Below are 25736 nucleotides of genomic sequence, written 5' to 3'. Positions count from 1 at the left end.
TCTACAAAGGAACATGAGGGAGCTTTTTGGAGTATCAGTAATGTTTCATATCTTGATGGTAATAGAGATTACACAACTGTATACATTTTGTTAAAACACACTGAACTATTATATACTTAAAATGGGACGCTATTATATGTAAATTATACCTCAAAAAAGTTGAATATTAACAATTTTTTTGCATTAAGATCATCAGTTATTCTTCAATGATTAGTTTGCAGTATTTAATGACTCTCTGCTTCCTGAAATACATCTTTGATTGCCTTCTTATCTCCAACACCTGTGGTTTCCTTTGCTAGCTTTTCTTTTTGGTCACACTCGTAAGATATAATCATTTCCCAGTAATTCAGTCTTACTTTCGAAGAGCTCACCTGCCCACACAGTTTCCATTTCACTGCTAATAACTCTCAAATTTCTATCTTTAACCCTGACATCCCCCCATAACCCTGAAGTTGGATTTTTCCACTAGTAAACTCAACTCTTCATCTTCCAAATTGACTCATTATAGAGTTTCCTCTTCTTGCCTTTCTTGAGCTTTGCCTCATCCCTCTATCAGGTTTAATTCCCAAGACCAATTGGTTCTCTTTCAAAATGTTCCTTGCATCTTCCCTTTAGATTTTCACTATTCTCCATTACTAAATATCCAGATCGTTGTAGCAAAAACAAACCTCTTTGTATCCATCTCCAATTTTTTCTCCTTGCTACATAGCACTGCTAAAGTAATCTTCATATAATACCACTATACTCTTAATTTTTCTGCTCAAAACTCTTCAATATACCCCTCTTCTCCTCTTGCCTGCAGGAGAAAAATCCTGGCATTCAACTATCAATACAATCTAGCCCCAACCTACCTTTCCCTTGATTTTCCCTGTGAAATCCTCAAGACCATTAAAATAATTAGCTCACTATTTCTATGCTTTTGCCAGTGGCATGCTCCCAACCTTGAATACCTCTCCCTCTTTACCTATCCATTTATATCTGTTTTTCAAAGCCATATTTTTGCGTTAGCCAAGAGTGACCTTTTCTGATTTGTGGGCCAACTGGCACTGATCATTTTCTGCCTGGCATTGGTTTTTGGTTTTATTTGTCAAACATTTATTTGAGAGGCAGCGTGGCATGTTTAAGAGCTTCAGCAGATTATTTAGCTACTGTGTGATTTACTTTTTTAAAATAAGGATTATAAAAATAATATCTCATAATGTGAAAAACAAATGAGATTGTACATTAAATTCCTTAGTATAGTACCTGGCATATAGATGTATTCAAATATAGCTACATTTATTATTATTATTATCATTATTATTATTTGAACACTGATGAGTACAATTCCTGTCCTTTAGGGGATTTATGTTATCTAAGAATATATTAATCTTCTCATATGGATTCTTGAGATTCTGGATTTATTAAGTGACTTTTAAAACAGAGATCTGTTTGACATTGTCATGACTTGGACTAGCATCAGGGTTGTACTGGGCAGTAACAGTGATGGAAACTATACTATCAGTTTAGCTAGTATTCTTTAAATTATTCAGAAATATTAACAAGTCTACTAAACAAATCTGTCCTTCATGCAATATTTAGGGAATATGTTTCTTAGGCATTGCAAATAATCTTTTAACACCCAGTATAGGAAGTTGGTTTTGTTTTTTTTTTTTTTCATTAAAATTTTATCTATTTAGTACCAGGAGCTGCATTATCCATTCTAGATGAATTTCTTGATGAATCCTCCAAACTTCAGGCTGATTCACGAGAACCCATTTTGACTACACAAGCTCAGGATCCAAGTATAGCCATAAAACCATCTAACATATTTCTCAAGGAAATACCAGCAAAAAAAGGTAACCAGAAATAAAGATTTCCACTTGGAGGAGGGACATAAACAAACTAGACAAGGATGAAAACTCTTGTGGTTTTAAAAGTGGGAGATTATAAAAGTGGCAATCCTGATTTGTTTGAAGTTGATTAGTTTATCTGTCACATTGCCCAAATTCCTTCATATTAGGCTAGGCTCTGAAATCCAAACTCAGTGCTGTAACTCTTTCAATATGCAAGCAGTTTATATTTAGCTCACAGAAGTAGCTAACTACAGACTTGGTTTTCTAACAATTCTTCATTTTTAAAATGTCCACAGTTGTGTTTCACATTCAAGGAGATCTGAATATTGTTTTAAAAACCCTTTTATTTGGCTGTGACTTGAATTGGAACCACTAGTAGATTCACCTCAAGAACATTTAAGTTCTTCTCTTTGGGGACCATTTTTAAAGAGCAGTCTGTTGCTTTTCAGATTATGATCGTCTCATGTATTAGAATACTCTTCCTGCTATATTAGTGTGTCTGAACTTCTGACATTTTTTTCTATTACATCTAATCCTTTTAATATTTTTCAGAAGCATCAAAATGTCAAGATTTATCAGCTTTTATGCAGTCTGACCATTATTATGGTGTTTCCCAAACTCCTCCTACCACTATCTTCATGGAGACCATACGTTTCTTGATGAAAGTTAATGCTGTGCAGGTCAGAATATTTGGAAAGGGCAAGTAGATGGAAAGACTTTAGTGAACTGCTTGTTCTATCCATAATGGTATCTATGCAAATTTAGATACGTAGGAAGTAGAAATCAAATATGCTTTTAAGAGCACACCTTAAGCCCAATAGGTAAGAATCTCCAAAAAAATCACTCTCTGCAGATGACATTAGAAGATCTCACTGCAAGTCGCTCCCTTTAGAATACCAGCAAAGTCAGATTCTAAGTCATATGTTGCCTGATGTTACTTTGTTATGGGAATTCATATTATGTGAGTATTGGGGGTTCACATGAGTTTAAACATTCCCTTCTTCCCTTCTAGGTTCTGAACCAATTGGAAACATACACAGTGCTATATTGGGGGGAGGGATAAAAATATTAAAACTGGGCTGAAGAATGTAACTGATTCCACATTTGACTTACCCATGCAGTCACAGGTAGAGCAACTGAAGAATTGAAGCCTCCTCCCAGAGAAGAAGAGCATGCTGTGAGGTCTACCTACCACATGAGAAACAAGAAGCATATCCAAGAGCAAGCAGTAGGAAAGAGAGCAAGGTTCAGGAGCCAAGAGCATTCATTGGCCCTGATCCTGCAGAGCGCTTGCCCATTTGAGGGCAGGCTAGCTCAGGAAAGGGCATTAATTACAAACTGAGTGGGATTAGGCCACATTCAACAGGAGCCTTTAACACACTAACCCTTCCCAATAGAGAAACAGGCTTCTCACTACCTCCCAGGTAAATAAGTCATTAATTATCCCCCAGTTCAGAAAACCAGAAGGCAGGCAGAGAAAACAGCTGCAGCTACATTTGTTCCCTCTAGTATTTTCCTAAGAAGGCATAAGGGTTAGTGCAAGTTTCTATATTTAGGCTGAGATGGAAACAGAGGGAAAAGAAAATAAGGATTTCCCTTAGCTTAGCAAGTACATCTGACTTTGTCAAATTTGTAGGTAAAACAAAAATTGGCCTAAAGTATAAAACTGGTAAACGAATATTTGGAGGTGCATCAGAAACAGACCTTTATGTTTCCAAGATCCTAAGTCTAGAATTTTAGAAGGGTAATTTTGCCTCACTGTAAGTTTCCTTACAATGATAGTTGCCTAAAAATATTTCCTCACATGTAAATGGGTGGTTGATGATGTGCCTTTGTCTGCTGCATAATAAATATAGTCTAACATTCACCTAGTGTGAGGACCAGCAAAACCAAAATTGTGAGATATTATAGGTTATTCACTTGGAAATGTCTTCATTTGGTGACTAAGTGGATAGCTATAATGGAACCATGAAGTGCTGAATGTTTGTAATTCACCCCTAACTTTTTGAAGTTAAGGATAATCATTTCACTTGATAATATGTTCCTTATTATTTATTATCAAAGACAGAATCCTTCAACTTTGAAAGCTATGGGACTGACACAATCTAGCCTTTTACTGTTCCTTATAATCTGATTTTCCTTGCAGTATGTGCACAGAGTGCTTGCACATGAGCTGCTATGCCCTCAGGGTGGCCCCAGCTGTGAGTATTACTTGGTGCTGGCCCAGACACACCTTCTCAAGAAGGACTTTGCCAAGGCAGAGGAATACCTTCAACAAGCAGCCCAGATGGACTACCTGGTAATGACTTTTGCTAGAGCCTCTTGAGTCCGGAGAAGGGGCGAGCAGGCTTTATTAAAGGTGGTGATGCCATATTCCTGGCAGATTTATGGTGACCAGCAGTGGGGGGTCTTCAGCTGTCAGTAGACACATCTGTTCCATTTGTTTTTCTTAAGTAATCATGAGTTTTGCAAAGGGTGGAGAAAAGAATAAGGACAGCTTTTTAGCAGATGGTGTTTACCTATTTTAAGTTTTCCAGACTTCTATTTTCTCATTGTGAACCCTATCGTGGTTATGCTTAGAGTTTTGTTTTGTTTTGTTTTTTAATATTTACCCAAAGGGCAAAATGGCTTTGAATAATGCAAGAAAGAAATGAGAGGATAGACCTAGAAAAATATTTCCCAGTGCAATTAAATGGTTTTCTTTCTGAGTGCTATTAGAAAAAGCAAATGGATTTAGTCTAAATTTAAATGTTAAACAAAGGTCATTAAGGTATTTTAAGTATCACATCATCCCATATACCACTTGTTCTTCATGTTCTCAGAACCCTAATGTCTGGGGTGTGAAGGGCCATCTCTATTTTCTAAGTGGAAATCATGCTGAGGCCAAGGCGTGCTATGAGCGAACCATTAGTTTTGTAGTAGATGCTTCTGGGATGCACTTCATCTTCCTGCGACTGGGGCTTCTCTATCTAGAAGAGAAAGAGGTAAGGGATAGAGGATGGGGAGTATCCATGTAAAGGAAGCCAGGGTCTGGGACCTAATTGTAGTTCAAGCATTAATATCTATCTGTGTGTGGACTAAAAATAGTAATATGACAATGACACTTGTATATCCAAAGATAAAGTGACTTGCCCAACATCAGATAACCAGTAATCAGTGGAAGCAGGATTCAAACCCAGGCATTCTAAAATCAGGAGTCTGTGGTTTTAACCATTATGCTACTAAAAAGTTATTAAGAACTCAGTAAATGAATTCTATTTTAGCTACTAAATTTAGCTACTAAATTTTAGCTACTATTTTAACTAAAATTGTATTTTATCAGCAGTAGTAGAAACTTTATTTTCATTAGTAGAAACATTTGTAGCTTGACTTAACTAACAAAGTGTCATGGGCTTCAAAATGACTTCTCCAAACTGCCTACTCAACAGAAAGGGTTATATTTAATCTAGCTGAGGCTAATCTCATTCCATAGGGCACTCTGACCTGGCTATAGAAGCAATCTCTCCCCATATTTTGGGAAATATGCCAAGGCCTTTGGAAAAAAAAACATTGTCTTATAGAAAATTTCAAATAAATACAAAGTAGACAGAATAGTACAATGAACCACCATGGACCTGCCATCTCACTATAACAATTATCAACTTTCTGCCAGAGACCTTTGACTCCCTGCTTTTGTTTTGACTTTATTCCATTTTTTCCCCTCAGAATACCCAACTCTCTTTATATTTAATATAAAAACAACAACAGCAACAAGAAGTTACAATGCCTTATAATGTAAGTGGAAAGGCTCAAATAGGTTTAAGAGAAATCACTATCCCATTGCAGTGAAGTAAATAAGGAAAAGTTTTCTTTCTATTGTCATTACAAGCTGCACCTTCAGAGTGCTGTTGCCCTAAGCACTCACTAGGTAAGCAGTTCTCAGGCTGTTTGCTGAGGCAAAACTATAGATCCATTTCTCACATTGGAGATACAAGACAAGAAATGGCCCCTTCAGGGCTACTTCTTTTGCAAGTTTGTTTTTTGAGTTTTTCTAAAATTCTAAGACCTTTTACAACAAGGGAACAGATTCTCAGAATGATAAGGCTATATAAAGTATACCTCTTAGTCCAGAGATTTTCTGTCATCCTACTACATGATAACACATTTAAGCAAAAGAGGGCAGTGCATAAAGTCTAGGTGGAATTCGGATAATCATTGTGATCACCCAGAGTGTTCACTGTAACTCCTTGCCTCAACTCTCACAGAGACTGTAAATTTCTTTAGAACTGCTTCCAGGCAAAAATCTTCCCTTTCATTTGATCTGCTCATCTCCCCTCACCAGGCTTCTTTGGATAGCTCCCTTAAAGTAAACATAACAATTCAAGGACTCACTTAACTTAGGTTGTTCTGGAGTGCAACTATGAAGAGGTCCCATGATCATCCTAGCAATACAATATTTGAAGCTTCCAGAACAGTAGCTTAGTGGTGCTTTCTTTCTACAGTATGAAAAGGCAAAAAAAACCTACCTGCAAGCTTGTAAGAGATCGCCTTCATGCCTTACCTGGCTAGGACTGGGAATCGCCTGTTACCGGGTAAGAGGAGGAAGATTTGAGACTAGGCCTGTGCATACAGCTGACCTTGATTCCTTAGTCTTCCAAGAACCCTGGGGTTTTTTGGTGACAGTGGGAGGGCAACCAGAGAAGTCTGCTCTAATAAAAAGCTGCTCTTCAGGCTGGGCATGGTGGCTCACATCTAGCACTTTGGGAGGCCAAGACAGGGAGATTGGTTGAGGCCAAGAGTTCAAGACCAGCCTGGGCAACAAAGCGAGACCCTGTCTCTACAAAAAAATAGAAAAATTAACCAGGCATGGTGGCACATAGCTACTTGGGAGGCTGAGGCAGGAGGATCGCTTGAGCCCATTTGGTTGCAGTGAGGATAATGATGCCATTGCCCAGGCAATAGAGGAAAATAGAACACCCTAGAGTCTCTGAATACTATATTGATTGCTCAGGATTGGGCTGATAGTAACTGATATTAGGGGAAAGAAAACTTTCTAGACAATAGTATTTTGACAGGCAAATCAGACTTTAACCTCAAGAAAGGGACGTACGCATACTTTGGTTTCTCTTCAGATCTTATAAATTTTTTGCCTTTTACTAAAGATTTCCATGGAGAAGAAAGGGATGAACAATGTAAAGAAAAAACCTAGAAATGTATCTGACAGACCACTGTATACAGAGAAACCACTGAATGATGTACATGTGGTGGGCTTTCCTAAGGATTTCCAGTCCTAGTACCTGGAGCTCCATGTTTTATAGATGCCCTGATGAGACTGCTATAGAGGGAAAGATGAGGAGAGGGTTATAAGTTGGGAACTTATTAGGCAGGGCTCCAGATTCCTCTACTTGGATTTTTAATCAGAGATGTTCCACTTTTAATCAGTTCATATATTGAACCACCACATAAGATTTTGTTTGAAGAAAGAATTCTGATGCTAAAAATATAAAAACCATTGGTATAGGTCACATATATCAATATTACTTGGACATAGTAGTTTTAGCTAAGCCTACTCTAGCTGGCTAAAGTGAAAACTACTTTGACTTACAACTCACATGTGTCATGTGTCCCTTTTTTGTTAAGCTGGAGGAGCTCACAGAGGCTGAGGATGCTCTCTCTGAAGCCAATGCATTAAACAACTACAGTGCTGAAGTATGGGCATATCTGGCACTGGTCTGCCTGAAAGTGAGTGTTTATTAATTATCCTTACACAATGCCCTTTTCGGCCACAGAGGTGGGTATCAAGTAATCCAGAAACAGCAGATTGCCATTAATGCATAATAGTTGAAGTCTGATGAGCTCTAGATTTGGTCATTATACTGATAACAAAGGAGAGGTCAAATCTGGGAAGCCTCTACTTGGCCTGTGTTTAAAAATCATATATTTAGGTATGTTTTTCTGGTTAGGAAGTTCTAAAAGTTGGAGCAATATTGTACCAGAACATAAACCAAGTCAAGGATTAGTGAAGGTGCTTCACTAGTCTTTCTGAATCATTTCTTCCTGTTGTAATGCTGGCTGAGGGTTCTTGTCCTTGATTCAGATGGAAATTGGGTAGAGGATATTGTGGGAATTTATGATTGGCATCTATTTTTAACTATTAAAAATAACTCTTCCATAGTTAGACTTGAATAACTTGCATATCAGTCTAAGATCAAATTGAAAATAATGAGAGAGACCCTCAGTTTTCTATTGGCCAATATGACTCCAAATTGACAAAGGGACTATTATTATTATGAGAGAAATGAACAAAATAAAAATTACTGGATTTTTCTCTTTGAAGTAAATATCCCAGATGTCAATATGAGAAATACCTGAGTTCATACCCCAGCTCTACCACATCTAGCTGTGGGATCTGAAGCAAGTCACTTAACTTTATTGGGCCCAGTTTCCTCATCTTTAAACTAAATGAGTTTAGTTTAAATCTTTCCTTTAAATAGGGAAGATCTTTAGATCTTTAGATCTCCCACATTTAGGGAAGATCCTATTATATTAATACTTCTCTCAGAAACTGATAGATCAAATAGAAAAAAAATAAAGATATATACAGATATATATATAATGCAATTAAAAGGCTTGAGTTCAAACACCAATGTGGAACTCTGCACTTATTAGAGGACACATATTCTTTTCAAGCACAAGTTGACCACATGCTAGAACACAAAGAGAGGTTCAACAAATACATATGGATCACACTGTAGTGAAATTACAAATCAATAACTAAAATATAGGCCAAAAGACTCACATACATTTGGAAACTTAAAACATTCTTGTAATTAATTCATAGGTCACAGAGGAAATCAAATACAAGGTATTGTGCTAGGTAGAATTCTGAAGATGGCCCCCCTCCCCTAAGATTATTCCATCAAACACTAATCTAGGTACTGCTGTGAAGGGATTTTGCAGATGTACTGTGTTTCCCCGAAAATAAGACGGAGTCTTACATTTATTTTTCCTCAAGAAGACACCCTAGGGTTTATTTTCAGGGGATGTGTTATTTTCCCCTCAAAGCCTTAGCTTGCTGCACACACAGGATGGCTGGGACCTGACAGGGGGAGCCGACCTTGTTGGTGGGGCTGCCTGCATCTTTCTGGTCACCTCTGGGATAGTAGCTGTCACAATGGGGCAGATGAGAAGGGCTGCTGGTCTTCTTTACTGCTCCATGAGGAAATGCATGGGTTGTGCAGATACACTGCGTAAGCCACGCCCATCACTAGGTCTTATTTTGGGGGTAGGTAGGGCTTATATTGCACAAATGCTTAGAAATCCTGCTAGGGCTTATTGTATGGGTAGGTCTTATTTTCCAGGAAACATGGTAAATAAAGTACCAAATGAGTTTACCTTTAAATACAGAGATTATCTGGATGGGCCTGATCCAATCAGGCAAATCTTCTAAAAGCAGAGAGTTTTCTCTGGGAGAGGGCAGAAAGGAAGTCCGAGAGATTTGAAGCACAGGAAGCATCCAACATGTCATTGCTGGCTTGAAGATGGAGGAGGACTACATGTCAAGGAATGTGGGTGGCATTGAGAAGCTAACAGCAGTCCCTGCTGAGAGCCTGAAAAGAAACAGGGACCTTCATCCTACAGGTACAAAGAAATGAATTCTATCAACAACTTGAAGGAGCTTGGAAGTAGATTCTTCTCCAGAGCCTCCAGATAAGAGCCCAGCCTGAATGACACCTTGCCTTTGGTATTGTGAGACCCTAAGCAGAGAACCAGTGGAACAATGTCATACTTCTGACCTATGGAAATGTGATATGATAAATGGATATCATTTTAAGCCACTAAATTGGTGGTAATTTGTTACACAGCAATAGAAATCAATATAGGTCTTGTAGATTTTCATAGTAATGGCCTCCACTTTCATGTCTACCATCTTTTTGCAGTGTGATATTGCCACTGACTCCCATCAAGAGATGGCGTCTCTTATTTGTCCATCTCCTTGAATCTAAGCTGAACTTGTGACTTTCTTTAACCAATGGCATATGGTAGAAGGGACATTGTGTGAATTGTCAGAGGCTAGACCTTTAGAAGCCCTGAGCTACTGCTCCTGCTCTCTTGAAATTCTGGGGCCACCGTGCTGTGAAGAAGCCCCTTTTAGCCAAAGGAGGCTTGAAGTGAACATGGAAGAGAACTGAATAACTTCAGCCAACAGCGAATGTCAACTTCTATTTGAGTAAGATTATCTTGGACCCTCTAGCCCTAGATCAGATGACTACAGCTGCATGAGTAACCTCAGGAAAGACCAGCAGAAGAACAGCCCAAATTGCCCAGAGAATTTTGAGAAATGATATATTTTAAGCCAGTAAGTTTTGAGTTGGTTTATTATACTTCAATAGATAACTGAAATGAAACTGAATAAAAACAAAGCCATTATATATTAGAACTATTGGATAAAATTAAAGCAATAAATAGAGGATAATTTATATCCTTAAATATACATATTAGAAACAAAGATTGAAAATCAATGAATTAATTATTTAAATCAAGAAAGTAGTAAAGGGAAATCAAGGAAACTCAATAATATTTGAGAAAATGAAAAGGAGTAGAAATAAATGAGATTTTTAAAAGGACATGATATAGAAGATTAACAAAATCATAAGCTGGTCTTTTAAAAAGACTAGTAAATAGACAAACTTCTTGCATGACTAAGAATTTTTTTAAAAAGAGAAGGCATGGGGTAGTGAGCAAAAGAAAAAAGAAGGCACAAAAATATTAGCAAAATGGAGACAATGAAAATCCTTGACTACAATTCAATACCCATTTAAAATTATATTGAAAATTTATCTTTCAAAATCCATACCATTAGATGAAATGGTGAAAAGTTAGAAGCATTTCTTTTGAATTAAGGAACAAGGGTACCTGTTATCATCACTTGTATTTAACACTATACTGGAGGTTCCATCAAGGCAGTAACACATGTACATACATACATAAAAGAAATTGGAGGTAAAAGGATTAGGTAGGATCCCAAGAAAATCAACAAACTGAAAGATGTAATATAAGGGTTCAATACTGAAAGGGTAGACAAAAATGAATAATGATTAGTAGTCAAGGCAGGGATTAGGGAATAGGGTATATAGGAAGAGGTATGGAAGCAAGATTTCTTGAGGTATACTGTATTATATCCTTTTGATTTTTGAATCATATAAATATATTCAACAAAGAGTAACACAAAGAAGTGGAACAATCAATTTGAAAGTCTAATTTTAAAAATCCCACTTAAGACCAGTATGGAGAAAATCAGAAAACTATATTGTAAAGATCTAATAGTTAGATATAGCATGTCCATAGGCAGGAAGTTTGGATAACATAAATATGACAATTTTTCCTACATTACTATATAAATTTAATGCAATTCCAATAAAAATGATAACAGTTTTTTAGGAGCTAAATGGGATTGAGGTAAATCCTAAAACTCAATTGACTGAATAAAGACAAAAAAAATAGTTATGACAATATGAAAAGAGGAATAAGGAGGGAGGGCTTTCCTATTAAACATCAAGCCTTATTATGAAGTTCTAATAATGAAAACTAAGTGATATTAGTGTAGAAATACATAAGTAGAACAGAATTGACAGACAGAAATAGACCCACACATATATATGGAAACTTAGGTTTTGATTAGATAGTATTTAAAAATAATTGTGTTTTTCTAGGAATTTACCTTGAAGCTCTTCCTTCAACAATTCAAAATTGGATATCAAAGTTATTAATTATAGCATTATTATTATAATTTCAAAATAATGGAAACAACCTAAATGTCCATACAAAGGAGAATATTTAACCTATGGTATATGGAATACTATGCAGCTGAAAAAATTATGAGGAAGATCTCTATGAACTGATGTGGAGTGATTTCAAGAATATATTATTAAGTGAAAAAGTAAAGTACAATATTTTACCACCTTTAAAAAGTAAAAAATATATGTGAATCTGCTCTTTTGTGCAAAAGAAGCACAGGAAGGATAAACCAAAGATTAATGAGAGTAGATTGTACAGGACATGAGTGGGATGGGTAGAAGGAGGTAGATGGGGAGGGTAACACTCTATGCCTTTTTATAGAGTTCTGACTTTGGGGACTATGCTAATGTTTCATTTTAAAAAAAAAGAATCAGTAAAAAATGGAAAGACCACAAAATTGAATATAAACAAAACCAAATAAAACTATTTGAAATGAATAACATACTGACAGGGGAAAAACAACTAATGCAGGATACTTTTGAAAACATTCTTTGAAAAAAATATATATATATACTATGTATCAGGCTAAGGAGAACAGAAAAACCTTTATACAAATTTTGGAGTCTTGTAGGCTTCTTTTTTGCAGGGGCATAAGTTACCATTTCTGTAACTTACTTATTAGTAATTATATTATGCATAATAGGAGCCACAGTTTTCACTGTCAGAAAAGGAAGTTACAAATATGGAAATGAGAAGGGTAAAATGATCTGGTACTGGTGGATTAGAATTAGAGACATTGATATGCGCTCATGGTTTGATAGAGTAAATAGACACAGATACAGATAGATACATGGAAATATATGCATATATATGGAAACATATACCTACGTCTGTATATATATCCATATCAAAAATGAATGAGGGGGAGCCATGAGCACATCTGGTGCTCAGGTCTTGAATTGTAAATCCATTATAAGGAAATAGGGTATTTGTCCAGTTTAGGAGTGAAAAAAGGTGGGGGGAAGACCAGAGGCTTCTTGGAAAATGGCTGCAAATTCTAAAACTGGTGCAAAGAAAGTAAAAGATGAGTCTGGAATGTCTCACTGAGTCAGAAAGTAAAAAATGCTCAAAGAAAGATTGGGACATATCAAAAAGACATGGGGAAAAATTAAAGACATAGGAACTAGCTTAAAGGGAGCTCCCACTAGCCATATCTGAGATAATTTGGGCATCCAAATAAATAAATATAGAAAAGGATTACAAATAAGACTCTATGATCCAGGCTGGGTGCGGTGGCTGACTCCTATAATCCTAGTACTCTGGGAGGCCGAGGCAGGAGGATCACTTGAGCTCAGGAGTTGAGTGAGACCAGCCTGAGCCAAGAGAGAGAACCAGACTCTACTAAAAATAGAAAAACTTAGCTAGGCATGGTGGTACATGCCTGTAGTCCCAGCTGCTCAGGAGGCTGAGGCAGGAGGATCACTTGAGCCCAGGAGTTTGAGGTTGCTATAAGCTAGGCTGATGCCATGGCACTCTATCCCAAGTGACAGAGTGAGACTCCATCTCAAACAAAAAAAAAAAAAAAGAAAAGAAAGAAAAGAAAAGAATGATGGAATTCGAAAAATCACAATTTGGAAATTATAAGTGATTCAATGAACAGTCATCAATGTATGCTAAAATTATGGGTGAAAGTTTAAGGAGTAAGAGAATATTTACACAGTCTCAAAGTATCTCTCCACAAGATACTTATTAATTACAAAGGGGAAAATGCTAACATTGTAATAGAGAAAGCTGGCAGATAACAATCTAAATAAATGATCAAAGTTAAAATCACCAGTATTGGGATAAACAATTTGTGCTTCCTGATATGATGCACTGAGAACACATCATTTTTGTGATGTTCTTGCCAAAAGTTTATAACAAGATATGATCATGAGGAAACATCAAACACAAATTGAGGAATATTTTACAAAATAACTGTTCTGTACTTTTAAAAAGTGCTAACACCATGAAACAAAGACTCAGGAACTATTCCAGTTTAAAAGAAACTGAAAACATAAATAATGAATGCAATGCATGATCCTGAATTTTATTTTTCTTTAAAGGACATTATTAGAACAATTGGAAAAATCTGAATAAGGTCTGTAGATTCATTAATAGTATTCCATCTATATTAATCTCCTGATTTTGATAATTGTACTGTGGTTAAATGAGAAACTATCCTTGATTTTAGAAAACACACACTGAGATATTAAAATTGCATCATGTCTACAATTTACTCTCAAGTGTAAAAGGAAACGTTAAAGTATGATGTATGTGTATGTGTGTATATATAGATTGATACAGTAGTGCCCCCTCACCTCCTGGAGATATGTTCCAAGACCCCAAGTAGATACTTGAAACCAAAGATAGTACTGAACCATATATACACTATGCACAAATTTCTTTTTCTTTCTTCACAATTCACAGATAGAAGATTCATTCTTAACATAGATTTTTAGCAACCTCAGCATATGATTTTTTTTCTTTCCTTATTAAGTCAAGAACTTTCACCTTTTCACATAAAGGAAACACTTTACAACTTCTCGTTGGCATAACCCAATTGCCAGCATTGGTACTCTTGTGCTTTGAGGCCATTATTAAGTAAAATAAGGGTTACTTGAACATGAGCACTATAATACTCTGACAGTCAATCTATATATAACCCAGAGGCCTACTAGGTTACTAGCTGATGTGTAGTGTCTACAGCACGAAACACTGGACAAAGGCATGATTCACGTCCCAGGCAGAACAGTGGGAGATTTCATCATGGTACTGAGAACAACCATGTGCAATTTAAAACTTACAGATTATTTCTGGGATTTTCCATTTAATAATTTCAGACTGTGGTGGCCCAAGGTTGACTCAAACTGCAGAAAGCAAAACCACAGATAAGAAGGACTACTGTATACACAGGCGTATGTATGTTCATGTGCAGAGAGAGAGGAGAGAACTGCTATTGTAACTTTAATCTGAAATTATGTCAAAAACATTTTTAAAGATACGTCATTAAGATAATGCTAAGTGATACCATACTAACACACCTACTAGAATAGCGCAATAAAATATGCTATTAAAATTAACTCCATTTCTTTTCACATTTTTAATGTGGCTAATAGAACATTGAAAATTACTTATGTGGCTCCCACTATTAGACAATGCTGGCTGAGCCCAATACTCTTTTATTACAAATGAAGAAACTGAAGCAGAGAAGCACAACGACAGCTCTTGGGGGATGAATTCCCTCCTCCAGTGTTAGGCTTTTCCTGTTGCCATAAAGCACACTGTTAAAAAAAAAAAAAAAAAGGATAGCTTAAGTCAAAAAGACAGACAATACTAGGATATGGATAAACTAGAGCCCTCATACACTACTAGTAGGGTTGTAAATTGGTACAATCACTTTGGAAAACAGTTTGGCAGATTCTATAAGAACTAAACATATATTTACCATATGTCCCAGCAATTCCACCTCTCCATATCTAGCCAAGAAAAATGAAAACATAGGTCCACACAAAGATTTGCATATGAACTTTAATCACAGCATTTAAATAGCCCCAAACTGGAAACATTGAATGGGTAAACAAAATGAGGTATATTTACACAATGGAGTGCTACTTAGTAGTTAAAATGAAATTCTGATTCATACAATATGGATGAACCTCAAAAACATCATGCTAAGTTAAAGAAGCAAGGCAGTGCTGGTATGATGGTTCATGCCTGTAATCCTAGCACTCTGGGAGGCTGAGGCAGGAGGATCACTCAAGGTCAGGAGGTCAAGACCAGCTCGAGCAAGAGTGAGACCCCCGTCTCTACTAAAACAAAATAGAAAGAAATTAGTTGGACAACTAAAAATATATAGAAAAAATTAGCCAGGCATGGTGGCACATTCCTGTAGTCCCAGCTACTCAGGAGGCTGAGGCAGAGGGTCGCTTAAGGCCAGGAGTTTGAGGCTGCTGTGAGCTAGGCTGACACCATGGCATTCTAGCCCAGGCAACAGAGCAAGACTCTGTCTCAAAAAAAAAAAAAAAAAAAAAAAAAGCAAGGCAGAAAATACTATATTTCTATTATATGATTCCATTTATTTGAAATAAAGAAAACTATAGAGACAGAAAATAGATCAATGGTTGCCTAGAGCCAAGGGTGGGTATGGGGACTGATTGCAAACAGGCATGAAAGAACTTTTTGGAGTAGTAAAAGTCTTCTAAAACTGAATTGAGGAGATGATTATACAACTGAACCCTAAAATTAGTGGATTTTATGGTATGTAAATTATACCTTCATATAGCTATTTTAACTCTGCACTCACTTGCTTTTTTCTCGATTCCTTTATTCTACTTGGGATTTAATTTTTAAAATACCCCGATTTTACAAAGCATGGCAGTAGAATAAACTGGAGCTTCTTTTCATACAAACTTATTTATTTGGATTTTTTATATTTCTAATTATTGATACATTCAAAGAGTAATTTGAATCTCTATAATTTTTGCTAACCGTGTCAAGTCACACTTGACATCCGAGTGCAAAGGGTTAAAAAGACAACATAACATCCTCCTAAATGAGGAACAAATGGGACTATTCAATCAATAGTGATGGGGCAACTGGCTACTATTCATATGAAAAAAAATCCCTTAGATGTCACACACACACACACACACACACACACACACACACACACACACAGTTCCAGCTGCTTTAAAGAACTAAATCTTAAAAACAAAGCTTCAGAACATTTAGAAGTATAGTGAATACCTCTGTACCCTAGGGTTATAGAAGGACTGTAACAACACAAGCCAAAAATAAAATATCAATAAATTAACTATGTTAAAGTTAGAAACTCATGTATAAGAAAGACACTAATATAAAGCCTAAGGACTTTATTATAAATATTTGCAGCATTTGTAACTGGTAAACAATTAGCATCCAGTTTATATTAATAGTCCCTATAATAAGGGAAAAAAAACAAACAACATGATTTAAAAATGAGCACAGGATAGGAAAATGCAGTCTGCTGTTGTGGAGATTATAAAAGTTAATACATGTATGGAAAGAATATCTGTGTCACTAGTAAGCATGAGCAATTTAATGATGTGGCAGAAATTGACAGCCATGAGATTGGCAACAATTAAAGCATGGTATTACCAACATCAATGAGCAGTTTCATAATTGCTAGTGTATATAAATTGGTACAACCACTTTTTAAGTGCAATGTGGCATTATTTAGTCAATTCATATCTATAATTTGGCAATGTCGTATCTAGATATAATCCTAAGAAAAATTCAGGAAGACATGCATAAGGATTGTTTACTGCAGCAATGTTTATAATAGCAAAAAATTATTTTTCAAAATTGTTTTGGCTGTTCTGGATCCTCACATTATTTAGGCCACTGCCTCCCTATGGCAGGAGGAAAACAAAGGTAGTAGTGGTAGGAAAGGAATATGTGCTGGAAAATGCACCTGGCAATTCAGTGAACTTCAGGTGAGAACATTTCAAAGTGTAGATATTGTAGGAGGAAGGGTTTGGGGTATGAACGTTTTGTGAACTAGTAAAACGTTTTGTGGACTAGAACTGGTCAGAAAATTGGACTAGATAGTCCCTAAATTGCCTTCCTGCCCAAATATTCTGAGGTTAAATATTTATGTAGTTAAGTTTTCCAAGTGACTTTACATACTCTGACTAATTTGCTATATAACAGATTTGTGAAGTATAATAGAAGATTTATATTATCTCATTAAACCCCTAGAAGAGTGCTTCAAGCAAAGAATAATATCAGCTGAGAGGAATAGTTAGTGTTCTCATCTCTATTCAGATCTGGAAGTAATTCCAATATCTACTTTGTCTAATGCATAGAGACGGAATAAAGTGTAGTAGTTAAAAACTTGGACTATGGAGTCAGACTGCATTGCTTCAAAACCTGGCTCCTCTAATTATTAGCTTTATAACCCTGGCAAGTTATTTATCCTCTCTGTGCCTAGGTTTCTCTCTCTGTAGCCTGGGAATGATAAATAATAATATTTATTGCCTAGGTCTTGAGGATTAAGAATGAGCATATGTAAAGCAATTAAAACAATGTCATCAATGAAAACAAGGTAAATCACATAGTAAGAACTATGAAAGTGTTCCATCATAAGAGGAACAAATAACTCAAGGTGCTTTCAGAAAAAAATGAGAGGCCAAGCTTTCTTTAAGTTTTCTGAAATGCAGGAATTTTTAAAAATCTGTTTCTCCCTACCAACTTTCATTTTCCAGCTTCCCCTTTGAATTCAGAGGTTCTTAACTAGGAAGGTATAGACTCCTTAATCTTAGGTAGAAACAGTTGAGGCAATGTAGTTTCCATACCATAATGTTTGTGACGTCATCATCACCAGCTGCTGCATTTTTTTCAGGCTGGACGGCAACTGGAAGCTGAACAGGCCTACAAGTACACAATAAAGGTATGACACAGACACCTCGACCATTTGCATGCACCATACTGAAGTTGGGAAACTGGGAGGAATGTACTGGCTTAATTCAGGACTCCAGAGCATTGCATGACGTGAATAGTTTTCTGTAGGCTTTTCTTTCCATCTTTGCCCTTATCATGGAGTTGCTAGGTTTGTAATAATAACCTACATATTCCACAGGTGATCTTTCTTCTAACTCTTTAGAGAGAATATGGTGTAAGAGAAAGACATTAACTTACTGTGTTAACCTTTCTGGGCTTCATTATCCTTATGTGTAAAATGTAGAGGTTGGTCTAGTCCAGGGGTCAGCTGTCTTTTTCTGTAAAGGGCAAAGTAGGAAATTGTTTAGGGTTTGTAGGCCAAAGCCTCAGTTGCAACTACTAAACTCAGCACTTTTAAGTACAAAAGCAGCAATAGATAATACATAAATGATTAGCTATGTTCCAATACAGTTTTACTTACAAAAAAGTTGGTGGGCAGCATTTGGCTCATGAAAAATCCCTGGTCTATTTATTAGTTATGAATTGCAAATAATTTGACCTGACAAGTAATAAGACAAAGGCTCAAACAAATTTATTTTTTCTTATCTAGTGAAAAGTCCAGGGTTGGTAACACAGCTCCACAGTGTCATCAGGGACCTAACTTCTATCTTTCTGCTCTGCCAATTGTAGCATGCAGTTTTCATCCCTCATAGTTGCAAGATAACTAATGTAGCTCCACCTACCAAACCTGTTTCAGGAAAAATAAAGGGAAAAGGAAAAGGGGGACATGCTATAGCTGTTTCACTTCCCTTTATTTTATTTTATTTATTTTTTTGGACCCCAGCTCTGTGCCCAGGCATAAGAGACAGAGGCCCTCACTTCCCTTTAAAGGGCTTTTTCCAGGTGTTCAATCCAATGACTTTAGCTTACATTTCATTGGGCCACAATTGGTCATATGACTACCTCTGGCTTCACAGGAAGCAGAAAAATGTGGCTTTTAAACTGCATTGCTGTCCTGAAAAGAAATCAAGATTTTGTTAATAAGAGAGAATGGGTATTCAGTAGGCTACTAGATGTCTCCACTACACATCTAGATTCTAAAATTAAATTCAGATCTAATAAAAGCCTGTGGTTCCTTTTGATTACTTGCTGTCACTTGCCAAATGAAAATACTACACATTAGCCCAGAGATGTTGGTGATATGAAAACTTTAAAAAATAAACTTTAGGGCCGGGCGCAGTGGCTCACGCCTGTAATCCTAGCTCTCTGGGAGGCCGAGGCGGGTGGATCCTTTTAGCTCAGGAGTTCAAAACCAACCTGAGCAAGAGCAAGACCCCGTCTCTACTATAAATAGAAAGAAATTAATTGGCCAACTAATATATATAGAGAAAAAATGAGCCGGGCATGGTGGCTGGTGCATGCCTGTAGTCCCAGCTACTGGGGAGGCTGAGGCAGAAGGATCGCTTGAGCCCAGGAGTTTGAGGTTGCTGTGAGCCAGGCTGACGCCACGGCACTCACTCTAGCCTGGGCAACAAAGTGAGACTCTGTCTCAAAAAAATAAAAATAAAAAAATAAAAAAAATAAACTTTAATAAAGTTATTTTACCAAAAAAATGTATAAATCACGAGTGTTCACATTGCTTGATGAATTCTCACAAAGGAAACATATCCATTTAACCAGCACAATGTTCTAAGGTCTTTTAATGGAGTTTTCATGAAATAGGGAATATAGGAAGAACCAATTCCATTCCAAGGAACTATGTTCTTTAGCTGTGGCCCCACAAATGAGGGATCTTCAAAGCCACATAGGTATATCAAGTATGACATGTTCTTCTCTTCCTTCCTCTCTCATGTAGCTGAAATTGAAAGATGAGGCTCTGCTTGAAGAGATCCACATGGTACAGGAAATGGTTGGCTTTGGAAATCCATCTTTCTGACATCCTTCCAGCTGAAGAATTTTCTGTGTGGGACTCTGAGCTGCTTTCTTTCCCAGAGAAAGTTTCACCATATGAAGCCTGGAGCTGGAAAACAAAAGAATCTTCACCATAAACAGAAACCTATTCGTTTATTTCTATTGGCTGTGTTTACTAGATGTTTTACTGGTTGACAGTAAACTAGATAACAATAAAAAATGGAAATAAGAGACTCAAAATTCATCAGTGTGGTTCTCGAGTTAATTAGTGTATACTGAACATATGTAATTCTATATTAAGAATTATAGGCCAGGCACGGTGGCTCACGCCTGTAATCCTAGCACTCTGGGAGGCCAAGGCGGGCAGATTGCTCACAGTCAGGAGTTGGAAACCAGCCTGAGCAAGAGCAAGACTGTCTCTACTATAAATAGAAGGAAATTAATTGGCCAACTAATATATATAGAAAAAGTGAGCCAGGCATGGTGGCATGTGCCTGTAGTCCCAGCTACTCAGGAGGCTCAGGCAGAAGGATTGCTTGAGCCCAGGAGTTTGAGGTTGCTGTGAGCTAGGCTGAGGCCACAGCACTCACTCTAGCCTGGGCAACAAAGCAAGACTCTGTCTCAAAAAAAAAAAAAAAAGAATTATATATAGTACAGCTATGCTATACATTGGGGTCATTATTAGGTTTTCTGATGAAAGCTTATCAGACCACTCCTGGAAGAAGTCAGCTGCTAAGGTTTCTGGCCAGGTCCACTTAACTGAAACTTGGGAATTAAGGCATTATTTTCAAAGGTGGCCTAGAGGAAGACAGCTATGCTTGATCATTGTATTGAGGCAAAGAGCATACTATTAAATAGTTGTGGCCAGCCCCTTTGGAACCAACAGTGAATAAAAATGCTGAACAGAGAGGTCTTTGCTGAAGGTGGAGGTATTGACTTCCTCTAACCAACCACAGGTATCTTCACGGATATAAACTACAAGGGTTCCATGAAGACACCACTACCCTGTAATACAGATGTAAAAGCTTCCACCAAAAGCCGTATTCTACAGCTAGAGATAAGTCATTATTTCACCCCTGCCCTCTTGGATCACAGCACAGCAAAAGCAAGAGTAAAGATTCCCTCTCCTTTAATTGTTAAGGCTTGAATACCACTTTGGGGGTGGGAGAATAGGTGGGAAGGTGAGAAGCAAATTAGTTAACAGAGAAGGAAAAAGTAAACTCTACAGTCATTTATAATCCTTCCCCTAGTCTTGGCCCTAACGCTACCTCCTTTGTGAAGTCTTCCTGAGGAAGTATCAAGTTTGCCTGGCCAGCCAGCACTGCGTACAGACCGCCCCAGCTTTTCTGGTCTAACCTCACCGTCTCCCCACCAGACTGAGCACCATGGGGGCAGGGACAGCGCCCTTTCATGTCTGTGTTCTCAGTACTGCGCCTCCACCCTAATGGGTGCTCAAAGACCGCTTGCAGGATGTACGGATTTGTAGAGAACGCATCACTTCTCTCGGCGAGCCTGGTATTCTACAACTCCCCTCGCTCCAGCAGGAACTCAGACCAATGAAGGGTCACACGGAAATTCCCACAGGCCACCCACTGAAACGCGCCCCTTTTGCGGCAGTTTAAGGTAGATTAGCCGGCACCGAGTTGCATTCTGGGAAGTGTAGGCGCGGAAAGCGGAAAAGGCAGGGCGAGTGGACAACCCGCTTCCGGGATCGAGGCTTTTGGGCTGGGCCAACTTCGCGGCTAGGTGCGGTGTCGGGCGGCACCGACCGTCTGGGTTTGGGAGTTTGCGTCCTCGCCCCGCCGAGGCCGTAGGGCCGGCCAGTGCAGGCAGCGGGACGCTCCAAGGAGCCGCACGCCGGCCGCACCATGGTCCACCTCAGTGAGTCATCGCGGCCCCGCGAGACCTTACGGGCGCGCTCGTGCGGGCTCGGGCATTCGGGACCGGGTGGCGCGGCGCTCGGAGGCGTGCTGGAGGCGACCTGAACCTGAAAGAGCCCCGCTGCCTTACGTTTGAGCTTTCTTTTAGTTTTTCCCTCCCGCTTCATCCTCTCTGAAGTCTTCATCTCATTTTTACAGATGAGACAACTAAGTCTTCAGCACAAGGTCAAAAGAACTAGTAAAGGGCAGGTCTATGCGGAGTGGACTTGGGGATGAGGAGGAGGTCATTTCTGGCAGGAGTAGATAAAGAGGGGTTTCACAAAGAAGACAATATCTAAGACAGATTAACAAGAATAGATTGGAAGTGAGGATATTTAAGTGGAAACGGGGTATTGTTTCGTCTTTCTCATTTTGCCCATTTGCGTCCTTATTTCTTGTGCACTAATCAGCGATTTTTCCACAGCTACCGTCTTCTGCAAGGCCTACCACGGAGGCCACTTAACCATCCGCCTTGCTCTGGGTGGCTGCACCAACCGGCCCTTCTATCGCATTGTGGCTGCTCACAACAAGTGTCCCAGGGATGGCCGTTTTGTAGAGCAGTTGGGTTCCTATGATCCACTGCCCAACACTCATGGAGAAAAACTCGTTGCCCTTAACTTGGAAAGGATCCGGTATTGGATTGGCTGTGGGGCCCACCTCTCAAAGCCCATGGAAAAGCTTCTAGGTAACTCAGCTCTTGTCTTACCTCGTTGAGGGGTTTTTAACTGAAATCAGCTCCGGGATAATGAGAATGAAGGATGATTTTCATTCCTTCCAGGCTGCTCAGAACTTGAATGGGAGCTGAAGTTGTGATCTAATTGCCATTTGAATCTGGAGGTCCTTTGGTGTACTCCTTTGTGAGACTTTTTCGATGACTAGAATTTTTTGCTAAAAATGGGAATAGTGTGTATTGATTGATTGGCTGTCTGGTCAGTTTAAGTTTTTTTCAAGTAAGGAGAATAGTGTTAGTAAGTAGACATCATCCACTTGTCTTCTTAGGGGGATAAGAGGAAGTAGTACAGGGTTTGGCAAGTGAGGAGCATGGTTTACCTCCATGTTCTGAGTCAGGTCTCACAACCTCAGTTATGTGAGGCAGAGTTCCCAAGGAGACTGGCTTGTACTGTGTTATAATAAGTGAAAATTCTTTTGTTTTTAGGTCTTTCTGGCTTTTTCCCTTTGCATCCTATGATTATCACAAACGCTGAGAGACTGCGAAGGAAACGGGCACGTGAAGTCCTCTTAGCTTCTCAGAAAACAAATACAGAAACTTCAGCAACAGAAGCAAGCTGACTGCAGTGATCATAGCCGTGGGAATAAGGTCAAGGTCCTCTTAAAACACCTGTGCAGGGATCTTAAAATCGTTCAATTTGGAGGTCAATAAATGGAGTTCTTTGAGTCACCCATGTTCTTCTGACCTGGTCTGAGCAAGGCCCAGGGAGAGATCTGTTCTTATATAACATAGAGCTGAGTCTAGGTACTAAATAGCTTTTCAACCTTTGTCTTGGGAAAGACAGTGACTGTGGGAGTATTGGACTTTGGGTTGGGCCCTCAGTCTCTTGGACAAGTTTACAATCTGCTGCCTTCCAAGATGTCCTGCTTCAAAGCCCCCAGCCAAAATGTTCATGGCATATTCAAATCGTTCTTGAATCATTCATGATCAGCCCATAAGTGTAAGAACAGTTGCCTTGCTTATTGATTTTGTAATTGGAAGATTTATATTGTCCTATTTAACACATATTCTCAAATTTGCAAAGGTAGATTCGTTATAAAAATTGCTTTTGGACTATAATATCCTGCCTTTTAAGAATGAGAAACTGGGCTGAGCACAGTGGCTCACACCTGTAATCCTAACACTCTGGGAGGCCAAGGTGGAGGATCGCTTGAGGTCAGGAGTTCAAGACCAGCCCGAGCAAGAGTGAGACCATGTCTCTGCTAAAAATAGAAAAAATTAACCAAATGTTGTGGTGCACGTGGCTGAGGCAGGAGAATCACATGAGCCCAGGAGTTTTAGGTGGTTGTGAGCTTGGCTGACACCAGGGCACTCTAGCCTGGGCGTCAAAAAAAAAAAACAAAACTGGAATAAGGCTAATATTGTAAAACACCTATGTATATCCTAGACCATTTATATGCAAGGTTATTTGTGAAGATTATAAGATATCATGAAGGAAAGTATGATTATCTCCATTTTACTTATGGGGAAGCTGAGGCTTAGGGGTAGAAATTTTCCCAGTGATATTGGCTTCAGACTGCAATATGCCTACCTGCAAATCCCTTTCCAACATATGTTGTCTGTAGGGTGGAAAAATGAGCAAAGATTGAGGCATTTTAAAGAGTCCAATTAGAAAGTCAGTCATAGAATCATATTTAGATATCATGAGTTTGATAATATAAATGATTGGTTATGCCAAAACAAAACATCACATTGCTGCACCAAAACTGCAGGATTTTACAACCATAACTGTGATTTACATGGTTTTAGCGTACACTCTGGATAATGTAGACTTCAAATTCTGGCATAAGACCAAGATACAGGAAATTTATAGAGGTTATAAAGCCCTGTACCAGCTTATTCTCCAGGTTTTATGTTCTGAGAACAATTACTAGCCACCCCAAATTCTAGGGTCATCAAAGCTCCTCTGGGGTTGTTGCTGGCTGGCCTCAACTTGCTTTGAGCATACTTTGAACCAGGGAAGGTCTACAGGAATTGGCTGGGTTTGATCTTGGATCTGGAAAAAAGAAATGCTTTGAAAACCAACAACTCTTGGAGGTTTAAAAGATGTCACTATACCCTTGAAAGTTTGAGGCTTTGCAGAAACTTACTGGCAGAGCAGAATGATTCTGAAAAGTGAAGATCAGTGAAGGGAATTGATGTGAAATGGGTTAAGGTAAAATGTTACTTTGAGCCACTAAATTTCTGCCAACTCAGGTATTCACTTTGCATTCTGTTTTATCCTTTGTCTGTGATCTATATAAACATATTTTCTGTGTGAGCTTGTCCTCTCCCTGATTTCCAGAGTTTTCTCCAGCCTTAGTCTTTTTTTTTTTTTTTTTGGGACAGAGTCTCACTTTGTTGCCCAGGCTAGAGTGAGTGCCGTGGCGTCAGCCTAGCTCACAGCAACCTCAAACTCCTGGGCTCGAGTGATCCTTCTGCCTCAGCCTCCCGGGTAGCTGGGACTACAGGCATGCGCCACCATGCCCGGCTAATTTTTTTATATATATATATCAGTTGGCCAATTAATTTCTTTCTATTTATAGTAGAGACGGGGTCTCGCTCAGGCTGGTTTTGAACTCCTGACCTCGAGCAATCCGCCCGCCTCGGCCTCCCAAGAGCTAGGATTACAGGCGTGAGCCACAGCGCCCGGCCCAGCCTTAGTCTTATTTTGCGTCTTCAGGCTGAAGTTTCTCACCATTTATGTCTTCCATGATTTGTTCCAGCTGACACTGTTTACCAATTAAGATACAACATGCTCTAACCCAGCTATGAACTTCACAAAGCGTTAAAGAAAATCTTTGCTTCAGCAGCTTGTTTTTATTAAGATGAGGGTTTGGGCCATTATCTCCACCAATGTGTAAGGTGACTTGGGAGCAGGAAGGTGCATGAAGATGATTCTGTAATAAACGTCAAATTCATAAGCCGTGTCAAGAGTTTTTAGAAGACCAGTGTTTTGTGCTTTTTGTTCAATGCAGGCTTTTTCCTGCAGGACTCGAGGGAAAGTACCCCAGCAGTCCCAACCTGTAGGTTGCAAAATTATCTGGGCATACGGGCTCTATCTATTGCTTTCAGGATCGTCTTTGGAAAAACAAATCTGTTAGGTTGAACCATGTGAAATTGCCCAATGCTGATGTTTGGTCGTTTTCTACTTTTTTTTTTTTTTTAAGGCCAGCAACTAGT

At 38.5% G+C, this 25736-nt stretch overlaps 2 protein-coding genes, 1 long non-coding RNA gene and 1 other non-coding gene across 7 annotated transcripts in view; 3 read left to right on the top strand and 1 right to left on the bottom strand.

The window, feature by feature from the left end:
- Nucleotides 1–20165, top strand: part of CFAP70 (cilia and flagella associated protein 70) — an 86886-nt gene extending 66721 nt beyond the window's left edge. For all 3 annotated transcript variants that reach the window (XM_076010088.1, XM_076010086.1, XM_076010087.1), the window contains 8 exons: nt 1680–1838; nt 2388–2515; nt 3982–4134; nt 4658–4819; nt 6317–6406; nt 7455–7556; nt 17977–18024; nt 19870–20165. In XM_076010088.1, the coding sequence (XP_075866203.1) occupies nt 1680–1838; nt 2388–2515; nt 3982–4134; nt 4658–4819; nt 6317–6406; nt 7455–7556; nt 17977–18024; nt 19870–19950 (923 nt within the window). In that variant the 3' untranslated portion in view covers nt 19951–20165. The remainder of the gene's footprint in view (nt 1–1679; nt 1839–2387; nt 2516–3981; nt 4135–4657; nt 4820–6316; nt 6407–7454; nt 7557–17976; nt 18025–19869) is intronic.
- On the top strand, nt 6927–7040 carry LOC142875743 (U5 spliceosomal RNA). Its single transcript, XR_012923038.1, has one exon. It is a non-coding gene; the product is annotated as a U5 spliceosomal RNA (small nuclear RNA).
- Nucleotides 13235–21567, bottom strand: LOC105870149 (uncharacterized). Of its 2 annotated transcripts, none has more exons than XR_012922903.1 (5): nt 21282–21567; nt 18945–20034; nt 18273–18352; nt 17930–18005; nt 13235–14875 (listed from the first exon to the last, which is right to left on the bottom strand). It is a non-coding gene; the product is annotated as an uncharacterized LOC105870149 (long non-coding RNA). The 2 variants fall into 2 exon arrangements; XR_012922902.1 differs by having other exon boundaries at nt 13237–14875; nt 21287–21567.
- Nucleotides 21568–21627: 60 nt separating this feature from the next.
- MRPS16 (mitochondrial ribosomal protein S16) lies at nt 21628–23243 on the top strand. Its single transcript, XM_012762519.3, has 3 exons — nt 21628–21806; nt 22269–22529; nt 23001–23243. The coding sequence occupies exons 1-3, from the start codon at nt 21794–21796 to the stop codon at nt 23132–23134; spliced, it is 408 nt and encodes a 135-aa protein (XP_012617973.1). The 5' UTR covers nt 21628–21793; the 3' UTR covers nt 23135–23243.
- The last annotated feature ends 2493 nt before the right edge of the window (nt 23244–25736 follow it).

This window comes from Microcebus murinus, chromosome 14 (assembly GCF_040939455.1).
Source record: "Microcebus murinus isolate Inina chromosome 14, M.murinus_Inina_mat1.0, whole genome shotgun sequence".
In the NCBI taxonomy this organism is placed as follows: Eukaryota; Metazoa; Chordata; class Mammalia; order Primates; family Cheirogaleidae; genus Microcebus; species Microcebus murinus.
The sequence above is the reverse complement of the archived record's forward strand: the minus strand, read 5'-3'. Positions and strand labels throughout refer to the sequence as shown.